At 48.9% G+C, this 17,141-nt stretch overlaps 1 protein-coding gene across 2 annotated transcripts in view; it reads right to left on the reverse strand.

The window, feature by feature from the left end:
• Nucleotides 1–17,141, reverse strand: part of UBE2H (ubiquitin conjugating enzyme E2 H) — a 51,101-nt gene extending 33,960 nt beyond the window's left edge. Inside the window, exon 1 of one of the 2 annotated variants that reach the window (XM_082075267.1) lies at nt 16,843–17,141. In XM_082075267.1, coding sequence (XP_081931393.1) covers nt 16,843–16,895 — 53 coding nt within the window. In that variant the 5' untranslated portion in view covers nt 16,896–17,141. The remainder of the gene's footprint in view (nt 1–16,842) is intronic. The other variant, XM_082075266.1, reaches the window with a different exon arrangement.

Here is a 17,141-nt window from a genome sequence, read left to right on the forward strand (position 1 = left end):
GGCTTCGCACGAACGCAAGATTGAACTATCAAAGCATCAGGCTGGGGAAAAGAACTCATTTAGGACTTGGAATCAGAACGATGTTATCACGACAGCTCTCTGTACATAATTCAGTGGGATTTGTCCTGTTGTGTGTGTATACACACGGAGGTGAGGCTCACCGCAAAGCCCTGGTTTAGCGCAAAACCCGGTTTAGCACAAAACCCCTGGCGACGCACCAAGAACTGCTCCCTGCCATAAGCTCGAGGACAAGACGCTTGGTCACTGTCCCAACCAGGACAAAAGGGGCTGGTGACGTGGCTGGAAAAGAGCCGTAGGGCACCCAGGTCGCTGTGTCGCCTCTGCTCGCTTTAAAACCGGGTCTATGGAAGAGCTTGGCTTTGCTGATCTTTGCTATAAGCCTAAAGGAGCCGGCAGCTGGAGCAAAGCGAAACATCGGAGCACAAATAAAAGACAGAGCTGGTCTATAAGCAGCTCTTACACCAAGGAGAATGAGCTACGTACAGCGGAGCGTTGGTTTGCAAATACATGGAAATAATCAAGTATTTCTTGCTCACTGAGGTCACACCTGTACTGGGTGTTTTGGGGCTTTTTTTGTAAACCGACGCCTTTAGAATTGAGGCAGCAACAACTACTTGAAATGGCACCTAGAGCAAGCTGGGCTTAAACTGTTAAGCAAGACTCAAAGCCCACGGCAAGCATTTGATAGTGCCAGTGAAAATTAAGCCGAGCTGGTCCTGCTTCAACATTTATTCAACAATTAACGTCCTGAGCTTATGTGCCTAATATAAAAGAAAATCCTACTAGTGAACTGTCACCTATCTGGGTATTTTCGGTACCAAACAGAACAGCAATAAGGTCTCTCAAGGACATTTTGGGAATTATTTTTCCCTCTGAAGAACAGGGCACAACTGACATTTGTTTCTTACAGAATATTCTGCTCCAACATTTCTGAGCCTTCCTGGGATATTATCAGCCAGTCCTCAAAGAAATGAGCTTTAGAACAAATCTCAGAAACCACCAGGATTTCTATAGCACGGGTGTAGGAAATAAAAGCAAACTCAAATTGAAAATTAAGCTAGAGATTAGAAAAATTCCCTTGACCTCAAGTAACACGGGGAAAAGCCACCGCGTGGCTTCAATCCAGATTTACCACCATGTAACAGCCCGATTTAAAGTAACACACGATGCTCTACCAGCCCCAGGTGTTTGTCTCGGGGCACCCGTCGTACCCCGAGGCACCTGTGGGTTTCTGTTCCTTTCAAACCGCTTTATTAGAAATACTTTGTTTTTTCAAGAACAAGTTAAATTCTGCTCTTCTCTCATTCTCAGGTTCACAGAATCCCAGAATGTCAGGGGTTGGAAGGGACCTGGAAAGCTCATCCAGTGCAATCCCCCCATGGAGCAGGAACACCCAGCTGAGGTTCCACAGGAAGGTGTCCAGGGGGTTGGAATGTCTGCACAGAAGGAGACTCCACAACCCCCTGGGCAGCCTGGGCCAGGCTCTGCCACCCTCACCAGGAACAAGTTTCTTCTCAAATTTAAGTGGAACCTCCTGTGTTCCAGTTTGTACCCATTGCCCCTTGTCCTGTCACTGGTTGTCACCGAGAAGAGCCTGGCTCCATCCTCCTGACACTCACCCTTTATATATCTGTAAACATGAATGAGGTCACCCCTCAGTGTCCTCTTGTCCAGCTCCAGAGCCCCAGCTCCCTCAGCCTTTCCTCACACGGGAGATGCTCCACTCCCTCCAGCATCTTGGTGGCTGCGCTGGACTCTCTCCAGCAGTTCCCTGTCCTGCTGGAACTGAGGGGCCACAACTGGACACAATATTCCAGGTGTGGTCTCCCCAGGGCAGAGCAGAGGGGCAGGAGAACCTCTCTGACCTACTGACCACCCCCTTCTAACCCACCCCAGGCACCATTGGCTTCCTGGCCACAAGGGCCCCGTGCTGCAGGGCTCAGCAGACAATGCACAGACTGGCTCACCCACAGGTGGAAAATCATCAGGAGGAGCATCACCCTTGGGGTTTTTTATTTTTTTGGAGCTTGCACTGATATGTTCATTAACTGTCATTAATAAGTCGGTTGATAACGCACCCACGAACAGCGCCGATAGGATTTTACATGCAACATTGTTTGGTTGCTTTTTAAACCAAAACAAATGATCTGAAGGACTCTACCCCATATCCGAATCACAGAACCGGTGACGTTACGACAACCAGCACAGACCACACGCTGTTTGCTCTCAAACCAAAGCAAAAGCTTAAAAAAAAGACATTTAGGAACAAGCACCTTTCAAACCCTGGTCCTTCCAGGTCACCCGCAATATAAAAACACCAAACAGCCCCACGTACCAGGAAACAACAGCTCAGTTTTGCTACAATAAAAGGTGTAGGAGCTTCCTACGTGCCGCAGTTTTGTACACAAACATCCGCGACAATCCAATACGCCGCTGTCATCGCTATTAAACTAATTATCTTCTTTATTCTTACTATGTAATGAGAGCAATAGGGCACTGCATCCTATTCAGCGCTTCCTCGGTGGATCCTATAAATAAATCCAACGTCTCAGGGCTGGCTGTAAATAGACAAAAAGCACAAGGCAAATGGTTTTGCCTCCGTTTTCTTCTGTTCAGTCTGTCTGGCCATCAGTATTTAAAGGTTTAGCTTATAAAGATGGGTCTATCACACAGTTTTCCACCTACACCAAGTCAGGTCGGGTTCCGCTGTACCCATCAGTTCAGAAAATACCGACAGACGCACGTTTCCAAGGGTCGCTATTTGCTGTTTTCATCCATCAAGCCACTAACTCCAACTGCAAACACCTTTGTCAGGTTATCACCAAACCACCCATAAAAAGTTTGCTGCTTTATCAGCCTTGGAAATTTAAGAAATAAGGCAATTCTACTTGCATCCCGTTGCCTTTTGCACCAACAAGTTAAATACTCGCCTGCTAACAAGTGTTTCTAAAAGTCTCCGGCACTTCCGAGGGTTTTTTTGGCCTTTCCCAAAGGATTAACCGCACAGGATTTTCCTGAAGTTTAAGGGATAAAGATACATTGTGTTTGAGAGGAAGACATGAAAGAGCCACGCTCAAGACAAACAATGACCCCCACACCGGCCTCCTCGTGCGATCCAAAGGCGATTTTTCGGGACACGGCGGAGAGGTTGCCAAGGAAAGAGCCAACAAAGCGTTTGGGGTTTTGTTCAGAGACGTGAATGCACAAGCCATGGACAAAACCACAGCCTGGGTGGCACCGGTGCCCAGAACACGGGGTGCCCTCACCCCAGGACACCCACCACGCTGCATTCTGCCCTCTCTAATATATCAAATACCTTATTTTTTTGTTCTTTTTCCAGTTTCCAGGCTTTGGAGACGGGGCCGTCACTCAGCAGCTGCACCAGAAGCAAAAGCAAGTTGTCCAGGCTGCTTCCCAAGCGTTGCGGCTTTTTCTAGCGATGCAAAGCTCCAATCTCAGCATCTCACAGGAAGGTTTGGCTTCATTAAAGCCTCCAAAATCCGGCACGAGCACCACCGCCACAATCAGAAGAAGGGAAAAAATAGAAGTTGCTTGATTTTATAACATGACCAGCAGGACAGCTGAGGGTGTTGTTAAAACACAGGAATACATCGTCTTCATTGCTGTGGCCAGTTTTCTCCAAAACAACCTCCGAGCACATGGAACGGCTGGGAAATTTCCCTGGAAGGTTTTTTCCTAACTGATCATCTTAAAGCACTTGGAAGCGAAGCTTCTTACCCAGCAGAAGCACCAAATCCACATGGAGAGGGGCAGCGGGACCGAGGAGCGAGTTTGGACCCGCCAGACGCAGGAGCTTCACGTTACGGCCTCAAGTTGCGCCAGGGGAGGTTGAGGTTGGATGTGGGGAACAATTTCTTCCCCAAAGGGCTGTGGGGTATTGGAACAGGCTGCCCAGGGCAGTGCTGGAGTCACCAGTCCTGGTGGGGTTTAAACGATGTGTAGATGATGTCCTTAGAAACATGGCTTAGTGCTAGAGTTGGGTTATGATTGGATTTGATGATCCTGAGAGTCTCTTCCAACTGAAATGATTCTATGATCATCCAGCCCTTTTGCTTCCGATCCAAGAGCTTGTTCTAGCACATCTGCTCCAGCTTAATTATCCCCCTTCCCTCTCAGCTCCCTAACGAGAGGCGCATCAGTTATCTGGCGACAGGAGCTCAGGGGAGTTTTATAGATGAGCCATCCCAATTTATGCCCACATTCATTTTCCCGATAGCTGCAGGAAGAACGCTTGCCTCAAGCTTTCCTACAGGAATAACAACACCTGAAGTTTGTTAAAAAAGCAGTCAATCTAAAACTGAACTTTGCAATCGAGTTTCGCGTACATCACCGTCATCTAAGCCACGTTATCAATATAAATGCTATTGTGAGAGCACCGCGATTCCCAGTGTTATTGAGCTTTGGAGAGTGAAGGCAGTGCTTGCTTATAATTAGTTAAATTCAGCTGAAACAGAAGATTCCTTGACATCATCTGCTTGGCTCACCATTAGAGAAGGGACAAAGGAACCCTCCTGCAACCGCGCTAAAACCTAATTAACGCAGTTGAGTCGTTAGCGGGGTGCAGCTGGCTGCAAAGTGGGGGTTTGAAGGATCTCCTCCTTCCGAGACGAGCTGAGAAAAGAAAACGAGCCAAAGCTTACGCCACCGGAGAACAAAAAGCCGAGCGCTGACCTCCGCCAGATGCTCCGAATTACAGGTGACCCCCGGCAGACCCGGCGAGGGTTTCAAAGCCGCACGTTTCCCGCAGCCTCCTTTCATAAATCAGAACGAGGCAGACTTGACACACTTTAAAGCCATTTTGGATGATGATCTTGCCAATCCACAGAAAACCCCTCAATTAACCAGCAGAAATAAACAGAATCCCCAAACAACCGAGGAAGTTAATATAAAGGATGGCTCGAAACTGCCTGGAAATTTTCCCTTGTGCTGTCAGTATAACTTATTTTCCACCTTTTCGTTTTAGCAGGGATGTGGAGCTTGGATGAAAGGAGGTGGGAACATTCTCTACTCGAGATTTACTTTAAGGTTGTAGAGAAAAGTGCTTCCCCTTTGCCCCAAGTGTTCGTACCCCCAAATCTCCGGCAGCAACCAGAGTTCAGCAACCCACAGATTTCTGGGCTACAGAGGCAATCGACTGATACATGGGCAACCAAAAACTGGACAAGTGTCTCCTTTTATCTGCCAAGAGCCACTATCGACGCAGACACAACTCAAACCTGTTACTTGCGGAGGGAGAAGCTCCATATTCTATTACTTGCTCAGCAAACTGCGTGTGCTCTTCCCCACAATTCCATCTCCGCATGGTGTTATTCAGGAATTTTGCAAACAAACCTCGGTGTCGTCCCCGCTCCATGCGATTCAAAAGACAAAAAGCAGATGGATGTTTCACCCCTTGTCCTCAGCAGGTTGTAGAAATAGGGACCGGGATGCAAAGCCTCGCGCTTCTGGCTCATACGCTAAATTTAGTCCGGTTTGGTAATGACCTAAAGGCAGTTGCTGGGGGTTTTTGTGATGTGATGCCGCCCGGTCAGCTCCGTTCGGTTCGGAAGGGAAGAACGCGCACACCGCAAAGTCCTGATGCCATTCGGGTGGCTTCAGGGAAAGCAAATAGCAAAAAACAGTTATTGATTCATGCCGATATACAACGGCTTTGAGCCAAGCGATTTTGGCTTCTGATCCACCCACTCTGTGTCTTGCTGAAGAATTAGGTGAATATCCCCCCCCAACCCCATGTGTTTTAAATGCTTTTGACCACAAGTTTTGTGCCTTGAGGAAAATAAGCAAGAAAAAACCAACACCAGCGACAAGTCACAGTATTTGTAGAAGCACAGAACCTGCAAGGTCAGGACCCTCTTCTTTTAAGGGGCTTTTTTTGCTGTTTGAAGCTCCTTGTAAAGGCAAATAAAAGTCCTTCAGTGTTGCAGCACCACATGCCGGACCGTACAGCAACAGATCCCTGGCTATTTGAAATTAAATCGACGGAGGATTATGAAGTTCACCTATCTTCAGACTCGCTTCTTGTGCCTTCCAAGTTTGCGGAAAGCTGGGGAGAATTGCACCCCGAATATCCTCAAGTGTCCTTATTACACCAAACTTCAGGTAGCGGCAAAGAAAGCCGTGATTTTGGAAGCCACCGAGGACAATTTAAGGACCCACTTGCTCCAGAGCTGTACAGAAACGGGCTGGAGTTGGACCAAGGTTGGACTTGATGATCTCTGAGGTCTTGTCCAACCCAGTCGATTCTGTGATATTCAAATATTATTTAAATCAAACACACCAATACAACCTGTGACCCTGAAGAATCCCATTGCGCTCCAGCCACACCAAGAGGAAGCAAATGGATCAACTCAAGTCCAAACAAAAAGGAAATGACTTGAAACGCAATATTCATCAGCACGGGGCTAAATCTTTTGGGTCTAACAAGACAGAGATGCTGGTTCAGACTCAAATCAGCTGGTTATAATCTAAGCTGCTCTCCTACACGATTCCCAACCAAATCCAGTGAAAAACTGCTGGATGAAAATACTTTGGAAAGCCCCAAATCCACATGCACAACGTTGAGAAGAGGCAGCACCTCTACACAACAGCCCCAAATCACCGTTGCTAGAACCCCCACAAAGACAAAAAACCCACAAAACGCATTTCTTGCTACAACTAAACAGGCTCAACCGTGAATCTCTTCCCAACATGTCACACTGAAGTGATGAAATATTCTTCTGCGCCCCGAATCCCAGCGCAAGAATCATCCTCCAGTTTCAATGTATTCTGAGCATCACACTCCTCTCCTAAACAATCCACGCTCTAAATCTGTAAAACTGAGTTTAGCAGCAGAAGATGGGCAGGTGGTTTAATCACTCGGTGGTCAATAAGCCTCATAGGACTGAATATCAAGTTCATTTTAGTAGGTGAGCAAACGTTCTTATTTCTTTCAGAGCCGTCTCATGGATACAAAGGCTTAACACTATATTATTGCTAATCGTTTCCATTTTACAATATTGTTTCATTTGGCAAGATGCGAGTCTCAATATTACACTGGTGGAATTCAAGCAGTGACCAACAATTAAAATGAGGTTCGGAGTATAAATCAAAACGAGGTTCGGAGTTTAAATCAAAACGAGGTTCGGAGTTTAAATCAAAACGAGGTTCGGAGTTTAAATCAAAACGAGGTTCGGAGTTTAAATCAAAACGAGGTTCGGAGTTTAAATCAAAACGAGGTTCGGAGTTTAAATCAAAACGAGGTTCGGAGTTTAAATCAAAACGAGGTTCGGAGTTTAAATCAAAACGAGGTTCGGAGTTTAAATCAAAACGAGGTTCGGAGTTTAAATCAAAACGAGGTTCGGAGTTTAAATCAAAACGAGGTTCGGAGTTTAAATCAAAACGAGGTTCGGAGTTTAAATCAAAATGAGGTTCGGAGTTTAAATGTCTCGCTGAAGCTATGGGAATATATTTCGTGCACCTCACCACAACTCGTGTTTTTAGCCGCTAGCACTGGGGCTCTTCTCCATGTGTCAAATGTGTAAAAGTAGAGCAAAATCTCCCTCTTCTTGCTCCAAACAAGGCAAATTCTTAAGCTCAGCTTTTCAGGGCAACCTTCTCGTCACGAGTTCATGATGGTGCCCACAAGCGGGAGGCAGCAGGAGCCGTAAGCTCATTCCCAACTCCAAGAAGGGTGAGTTAACACCTCGTGTTCCTTCCCTTTCAAGGGATGCGGAGTTACGAGGATCCGATTTCTGACATCTCGCCCTCGGAGTCTCGAAGCCGCGCTCGCTGGGATCCCAGCTCACCCGAGTAACCGCGTGCGGGTTCTTTCCCTAGGCCGGGAGTATTAAATGACTTACGATGCCAGGCCTGTTAAACAAAACGCCGATCATTTTCCTTCCTTATTTTCACTGCTTCCCTCATTTCACAAACAAAATAGTGGCAGGAGGTGGGTTCAGCAGCACCGAGGAGTAAATCAGTATAACCGTGCTGAGTCACATCGCAGTTAGATTTGATATTTCCAGGATAAATGCTTCACTCCTAGAAGTTTCTTTATCTCAGCCTTGTTTACTTTACAATCACACAAATTACAGGGTTAAAAAGCGAGGTCACCACCAAAACTTTGGCGGAAATCGGTCTACGATACGTTATTCTCATCCGAGCATGAAGCAAATACCTTCAAGAAACATCGCGCCGCTACGGAGGAGGTAAAACGGAGGTTTAACACCAGCGCCCTGCATTCGATTCAGCCGTGTTGGCTTTGGAGATCTGCGGGAGAAGGTCAGCGAGTTTGAATTAATGGTATTAGACGGAAGAAAAACACAACCGGTTTCATTTGCCGTCAACGGAGAGCGTAACAGAGCGTTAGATTCCACCAGCTTCCCGTGATGAAGATGCTTTGGTTGGATGTATCAGCAGGGAGAAACCTTTCCCCACCCCTAAAAAATATCAATAAATGAATTTAAAAGGGACTATTCGCCAAACACACAGACACAAAGGGAAGTTGTGGACTTCATCAGTCACCAACTCCATGCCACGTTCTGTTCCTCCAGGTTTCAAAAGGTTCCTCTTGGTTTAAATCTGACACTGGGTTTAAAAAAAAAGCCAAAAGCGCCCCGCTCAAAATGCACTTAAAACCAAACCTGGTGTCTTTTCAAAATAATAATAAAAAAAAGATTTGGCTTTAAACCATTTGCAGTGGACTGAGCAAGACTTAGAGGAGCAGCATGTGCCCTAAAACCAATATGAGTTTTAACTCTTCAACCGCATCCACACTGGTGATCAAGAACCAAACTACCCCTTTGCAGCACAGTTTCAAAATAGCATTTAGATCTAGAGACAACGTAAAGAACAAAAGTATTTTTGAGCTCTGCAGACAACCCGGGTTTATGTTCTCATGCAGCTTTTCTATCGAGAAAACCGCGTCACTGGACCTTGGCCCCTGCCCGACGCGTCATTTTGTGGCTCCTGGTGCTGCCACCGTCGAGGCCGAACAAAGCAACACAACCCACCGAGAAAGCGCTTCAGTTAATAATTTATCAATCTCTTCAACTTTGCATCTCTTAATCTGCCACCACAGAGGTTACGCAGGGACACGCAGGTCTGCTTTAGTGCCACGCGTTGATTTGACCCTTTTGATGCTTGATAGCTGCATAAATACCTGATTCTATTCTAAACCCCATTGGGTTTTAGTCAAAATCTCAGGCTTTCCAGCCTGCCAGAGTCTCTCTCTCCAGCGCAAACACACTTAATCTTACCTTTCAACATCCTCCCTTGCTCAGGGGCCAGGAACAGGCAGGCTGGGCGTTTTTCAGCCTCTCTAAATACCATTTATTCATTACACATCTCACAACCTCAGCGCCTCTCGTTCGCCTCCGTTCGAATATCGTCCATCCCAATATAGTCGCGATAAAAGGTCCACAGACGACAGACTAGGCAAAAATCAGCTGTGACACAGAGAGCACCCAGGTAATCAGGAAGGCAGCAGTGATTTGTACATTTATGATTTACATTTTAAGTCCCCCGTCTTTGCATTATTCGGAAATAACGCAACAATCCAGCTAACAATCAACTGTCAGCTTTTAAGCTCAGCCTTTCGCAGGGGATGCTGGATGCCTCCAGGGTTAAGCCCGCCTAAAGGGCTGCGACTGTCATAAACGGAGACTTTCCCTAACGAAAACATTAACGCAAATTTAAAGCGTTCATTTCTAAGGGTGTATCATGAGAAAACATAAAGCCAGCTACAGCCGGATAGTGCAAAATGTTTCTTAATAATCCATCCAGGTCTGTACAGTCTCAAAGAAAATATCTTACATTTCTTTCTCCTCCAAGGAAAGCAGAACGCAGTGATTTCTGGAAAGCAGCATTTGACCCTCTGAAAAAGATGGAAAAATCCCTTCCTCCCAGCGAGTCGTGAATATCTGCAAGTCTACAACGCTTCAGTGTATGCGGATCACGCAGAAAACGCGGGCGTGCTCTGTAATTTGTGGTTTAAACGGGATTAGAGTCGACAGACCACCACCGCCCGGCTTGAAAAACGAGGGCCGCGGACCCACCCCTCTACCTGATGCGAAACGTTTAACGCCAAGAAAATGTACTGTGAGTGATTTGGCTTCCCTTGGAAGGCTGAATCAATTTGCTCCGGGGAATAAGTCAAATGATTTAAGACTAGAGGACAGCTCGTGGAAGCTGCGACGGTAAGGAAAAGCATCAAAATACCTTAGTCCTGAATCCAGCACCAGCTTGCAGAGAATCATTAAGCCCAAGAGGCAGCAAAATCACCTTTCTTTCCCCTCTCCAAGAGACTAAATCCACCCTCAATCTCAGACAAATCGTTATCGGGGACGCTGCAGAACGAGATGGAGACGGAGGATGAGACGGCGTTGAGAGGCGGGCGGTCGTAAGGCCTAAGAAACCAAGCGGGGACGGCAAAGATTAAGCTGAGATTGTCTTAGTAAACGCTTGGACTTCTCTCCGAGGGCTGAGCAGCATTCAAAGCGCATCGGAATCAGGGAACAAATAATTCTGACCGGCCCAAGAAGGTGGGGAAAATAAATAAAGCAAGCAGCAATAAAACCAACTCGGACTGTTTCCCTGGGATGCAGTAGAGGATCCATCGCGGGGTATTTTTGAACAGTGAGGGCAGTTTTGGAATCGACAGCGCACGGGCTGCACGGCCGCGTAGAAACCAGAGCCGGCAAGGCCGGATGATTCGGTCACGCGAGCTCTATTTTGGTGAAGGAAAACAAAGAGCGACGCTCCGCGTTCGTTATTCCAGAAATACACGGACAAAATCCGCGGGGACACGGAGGGAGTGAAAGGAGGGGAGCGGAACGCACACAATGAAATGCTCAACTCCTATACACACATATAGAATTGGCATTCAATATTAAAAATATATATATGTTATTCAGCAATCTCTCATCTTTGCTGTCAGAATAATGTCCAGAACTGCAGGAGAGAAAGCAGAACATTCTCCCTCATCACCTCTAATTTAAATAGACACTGAACTATAGTTATTTGGCTGGGACGCTGTGCCTGTCGCTTTAACTGCGGGCACTTTCCTGCCTTAACGACAACCTGTTATGTGTTTATCCTGGTTATGGCTCTGATTAAATCACAGTTTAAGAAGGGCACCAACTACCAACAGGTGCTGAGAACATGAAGTTCTGCTGCAACCAGCGATGGCTCTGCGCTGGGGCGGCTTTAGATGCACCTCGCTCTTCCAAACAGCCCCATTCCTGCTGCTTTACCTCGCTACAATTAAAATACATGAAAATAATTGAGGAGAAAAGTCTACCAAGACTCTGAATTGAAGGACTCTCCGCAAAAAGGACCTAGGGAAGGGCAGAGGGCTCTAAGAACAGGATCCTGCCCAAGAAATTGAAGTTATTTCTCGTTGTCCTTGGGCATCTTCCCCTCGCTGATGGGATTTACACGGAGGCAGCAAAACTGGAACCTCCAAGGAATGAGCTGCCCCCACCTCGTCCCACAGCCATCCAGGGATCAGCTCCAAATCCCCCAAAAAAGGCGCTCGACACCTCGTAGGATTCGTTCGGCACCTCGTAGGATTCGTTCGGCACCTCGTAGGATTCGTTCGGCCTCCGGTTTGCTCACCCTGCTCCAGGTCCAACAGGTAGGCACAAAGTAAAAGGGTAATTAAGCACGATTAATTGATGTTCGTATAAAAACAACGTAAGCAAACACCATGCAAAACCCACGCTGTCGGCGAGCTCAGAAGAAGGCGGCAGCACAACATGGGGCAGAACCTCCTGCTTGACCCTCAGGTATCAAAGCACCCAGCAACCTCAAGGTTTTGCTGACAAGCTTTTCATAAAATCGCTTTTTATGTTCTTAAAATAAAAGAATGTCATTTTAATGCCAGTGCGCGGCGATAGCCAGAACCGGGACAAAACGCAAGCTGTACTTACACCAAGATTAAATGTAATATTTCCCCGGCAAATGAAACAAAGCAGAGCCTCATCGGGGGGGCGTCTTGGACTTAATCCTACGTATTAAGACTTGAAGGGGGTTTGGGAGATTCGCAGGCGCGCTCGAGGTTCCCGGCGTTGGCTGCCGCTGAGAAATGTGGAGCACGTGGGAGCGCGTTTCCAAACGCTCGTCAGGATCGCAAGATGTGTCGTGATGACACTTCAAAACAATCACCTACTACGACTTTGAGCCTGTTCGGATCACGGATCTTCGCTGGAAAAGGGAAAGAAAAAGATACCAAAACCACCCTTCTAGACACAGCAGCAAAAGGAGAGCAGGGACACCATTTTACAACTCAAAGCTGCTTGTTTTACTGAAATCCCGCCTGCCTTTTTTTTTGCTTTAAACCGTTACTACAAAGAAACAGCCTCCGCGATTTGTTTAATCAGCATTTAGTAACGTAATGGCAGTTTAGTCTTAAGAACTAGGCGCCTAATCCTAAAGACGACTGCCACGCTGTTCAGAATACCAAAAATCACCACTTGGAGTCTGGGGAACGAGACGGAGAAATAGTTAAAATGACCCCTATGCGGAGCGACACAAAGGCTTTCTTCTTATTATTTTAAATAGGGGATGTGAAGCTCAAACAGGCGCTTTGCTCCGAGCTGCCTCAACCGAATTCATATTCTACAGTTTCATCTCAACGACCGGCGCAATTATCTGATTAAGCAGGTGCACGGTGCTTTCAGGTCCGTTCGACGAGCCCGACGAGCTTCAATAGCCCCCGCGATCAAACCGTGACGAGGCAACAATGGAACAGCGAATCTACAGCTCCAGCCGAGGGTCCATCCTTTCAGGGGGTTAAAAAACCCCCCAAAATCATCCAGCCACCAGCAAAGCCACATTCAGCACTAAAAGCAGCAAGATGATACCCTTGGAAGTTGTCATTTAGGCAACAAAGATGATTTATTGTTTTTCCTCTAGTCGGTTTGGTTTTGGCAGAACGATCCGTGGGTTTTAAGTTCTCCTAATGGCAGGTAGCAGTATATATTATAAGCAGGGTTTAAAGCGGGTTTTATTTATAAGCCGCAACCTGTGCCGGCATTTCTGAGGGTTTTGGGGGAGCGGGGGTGCTCCCCTGGTTCTGAAACGGGGTCGTCACCACATCTTTGTGCGTTTTGAAGCACCACCGTGCGATTACCCTCATCCCCAGAGACCTCATTAAAACGGAGCCCCAGAAGTGGAGCAGAAAAGCGTCGCGTGACGTCGGAAAATTTACATTCCGACTCGTAAAAGTTTCCAGAAATGTCCACCCTTTCAAATAAAAATAAACCAACAACAAAACCCCACCAAACCCTACCAAAACAAGACATTCCAGCACACACGCTCTTCCCCCGGGGACAGGCCAAAGAGAACAAAGCCACGTGATCGGCCGATTGCTCAACGCGCCTCTTGGAAGGTGTTCAAGTCGGATGATAAGTGCGGCGTTAAGCCTATAACGAACAGAAAAAGGAATTTATCCCAAATGTAAACTGTGTTCTACCCTTTGCCTCAACCCATCTCAGCGGAGCAAACACGGGGAGTTTCGCGATTACAAAATACTCCGGCAGGTAAACTAAGGAGCTTTGGACCTTTATTCTCCTTGACTCAGGACGAGCCTAAAATTAGAAGGGAGCGCAACGCTCTGTGTATTATGCTTCCCGGTAACTCTGATGCTTGTTACAAACCTTCAGCTTTATAAACTGGTCGCAACATGAAGCTGGGCACTATTTATAATTCCCCTCATGCAAAGAACAGGGCGACACTTCCCTTTTCCAGCTCCGATGCTTTAAAAATAGAGCTCGGGGACTACGACCCAGCCAGGAGCATCTACCCACAAAAGGAGGAAAATAAGTCAGCGCAAAATAAACTCCCGTCCAAGGGGAGGCTGCAAACGGCTCGTCTCGGAGCGGCCGACTCGCTCCTCGCTGCAGAACAATAAACCCCAGCTTGGAAGTGGAAAAATTGGTCTGGGAGGGGGTTAGGGGTGTCGGGTGTGACCCCAAAACGGGTGTAAACACGCCGGCTGGGACACCCCATCAGCTGCCGGTTCGCTCCGCCCCGGCCCCGGTTTCCGGGTAGTAACAGAGCAGCCAATCCGCGGAGCTGCGAGCTCGGCCCGAGGCCTCTTCCCCGAAAAACACGGCTCGGAGGGCGGCAGCTTGCCCCAAATCTCGGGGGGACCAGAGAGGAGATCCCCAGAACACCCTGAAGCCCCCCAGGGTAGTGGGGACACGCAGAGGTTTGGAATTAAGCGCTTCTACCAGCCCAATGAGACATCCCTGTGATTCCAGGCTGCTGGCAAGCAGGTCCCGAGGTGTTTTGGGGCGGCACGGAACCTCTTTACAAAGCCCCGTGTGCAAGTGGGGTGCAGGCAGGGCCCCCCCACTTTGTGGGTACACAGGAAACTTCAGCAATCGCGATGGGGGGCAGCAACCCCCCCAAAATGGGAGGACAGGGCCTGCCCCGGCGTTTGCACAAACGGGGAGAGAAACAATGAGTGACTCAGAGTTTCAGCGCATAATCGGCCGGGCGATTATTAAACGCGGGTTCGACGCATTAACACACGGGGCTTCCTCCCTCCCCACCTTCCGAGGGCCAAGCAACCTCTCCCCTTTTTCCCCCGCACACAAAGAAACGTCCACGAAAGGCCACGGACGTGGTAGGATTGAAAATCGGGATAATAAAAAGCCCCCCGTTCGGCTCCTAAACCTGTCAGAGCAGGAGAAGGCAGCGGTGTTATTCACTCTGCTCAGCACCCCCAAAAGGTAGCCCTTGGCAGGCCGTAAATCCCTGCCATTATTCTCCATCAGAGACACAAAAAGGGAAACTGTAATGAAAATGGCAGCAAAAAGGGGAGGAAAAATAAAATAAAACCCAACACAACAAAACCCTGGAGCCCCGGGGAGGAGCAGCTTTCAAGCACATTCCTTCAGATGAGCCACCTCCTCGCTCCCACATCTCAAATCAACCCCTTATTTCAGATGGAGCTTCCAGAGATGAGAAATTGGCGTCTTGGGAGCCTGGGCCTAGTGAGCTGAGCTCAAACCGGGCAGGCGAGGCAAGTCAGACAAACAACAGCAAAAAAATAGGCTGGGGAGGGAGAGAGGGAGGAGTGAGGAGTCATCTGACACATCCAACTTCCCAAGTTTGTTGTCCGCAGGACACCGACCGCTCGCCCCTTGAAACGCCGGGAAGGTCGCGCTTCACCGTCGGGTTTCTTTTGTCAGGGGGGGAAATAATAAAAGAGAACAGAGCAGGAACTACCCAGCGTCGGGAGGAATGTCAGATATTCAGCGCTTCCTACCTACCGCCGCTAGAAATACAGAGCGAAGCCACTTGAGAAAAACCTGCTCTTTGTCTCCTAAAATGCTGCGATGGCTGGAGATGTTGGCTACGAACCGAACAAAAAAGGGGGGGGAAGAGAGAGGGGGAGGGGAAAAGGGAGAAGCGGCGGATCAGGTTGGGCCTCGGCCCCTCTCCGGCCCAGATCTCCTTCCAGACTATCCCTGAGGAAGATTATTTATTCCCCCCCCCCCACAAACACACTAAACAGCTGGAATTCCCGGCCCTCCTGCCCGGTGCGATTAAGCATCGATCACAATCGGCGTTCGGCAGAGTACGACATGTGTGTAACTTTAAACCCCCGGATAAAAATAGCTCCCGATTCAAGCACGATCGGTAGTCATTTCCTATTTGCTTAAAAACAAGGCGAAAAAAAGCAATATATATATATATATATATAGGAAGAGCAGCTTTGTAGAGAGAAACACGCAGGCTGAACGGCAAACAGAAGTTTCCTTCGATAAGCCGACCTCACGGCACAAACAGGAGCGGTGCTGTTCCTCCCCCCCTCCAAAAAATAAAGAAAACCCCCCCAAAAAAACAACCACAAAATCCAAGTAAGTTTATCTGTCTCTGGAAACTAAATCAGACCCGTTTCTCGACCCCCTTGACACTCATTGCCATCAGACCCAGGTTATACCGAGGGTGTTCAGGCAATAGAGGTGAAAAACATTTTGGCCACTCTTGTCATTTTTAACCCCTCTCGATCGCCACCTCGTAAACAAAAAAAACAAGCAAACAACAAACCAATCCTAGAATCAAATTCCCAATGATATTTTTCAACGCCACCCACACTCCAGACAGAGAAAACAAGGATTTGCCACCCTGTGAAAGGCCAAGAATAAAGAGAAGGAAGGAAAATATAAACAGATCTAGCAAGGAAGGTGGCGGGGGGGGGAATAATAAAAATAATAAAGGCTAAACGAGCTGGAGCGTTACATAAATGGGACCTTTTGGGAGATGGGCGCCCTTTGCCCACCCCCCGGTCACCCAGCCCCCCTGGGGGGGGGCCCCCTGCTCCCCCCCACCCCAAATTAAATCCCTAAGCCAGCAGCAGAAGCTTCGTGAACCGCAGGCTGAAATCGGGGAGGAAATAATCAGAATAAACACCACAAAAGCCTTTCTTGGGGCTGTGGCTGCGGGAGCTGCTCTCCCCTTCTTTACCCACCCCCCTAAACTCCGGTGGTTGCGGGGGGAGTTTAGCAAGGGGGGGCACCTGCAGCGACACCCCGGCTGGTGGGGTGAGGGGGATAAACCCCCCAAAATAAGCGATGGGGGAGGGGGGGTTGAGGCCTCCTCCCTGGTAAGGGGGGGCCCTCGCTCCATGCGGGGGGCAAATCCCACCCGCAGCTCCAGGGACAGGCCTAGGCCTGGCCTAAGCAAAGGCCGCCGCCCGGGGGGGGCGACACCGGAGGGGGGTCCCCGGTTCCCCCGGCCCGGTGCAGGCCCGGCCGAGGAGGCGGAACCCCCCCCCCCCGGCGGAGGGTGACGGTGCGGGAAGGATACAGCTTGACCACGTCGGTATCCATCCGCCTCTTGCCCGGGCTGGGGGAGGACATGGTGGCCGCGGCCGCCCCCGGTGCTCCGGGCGGGCTGTCAGCGCCGCCGACCGGGGACGCCGGGCACCGAGGGGGAACGGGGGGACCGCCGGGCTCCGAGTCGTTGGGACCCCCCCCGGCTGCCGCTGTCGCCGCTGTTGTCGCCGCTGTCGCCGCCGCCTCCTCCTGTGGTGCCGCCGGTGCCGCCGCCCGGGCCCCGCTCCGGTCGCCTCTGCCGGAGCCTCTCTCTGGACCCCTGACGTCACT

This window comes from Streptopelia decaocto (genome assembly GCF_964273445.1).
Source record: "Streptopelia decaocto genome assembly, chromosome: 1".
NCBI classification, from domain to species: domain Eukaryota; kingdom Metazoa; phylum Chordata; class Aves; order Columbiformes; family Columbidae; genus Streptopelia; species Streptopelia decaocto.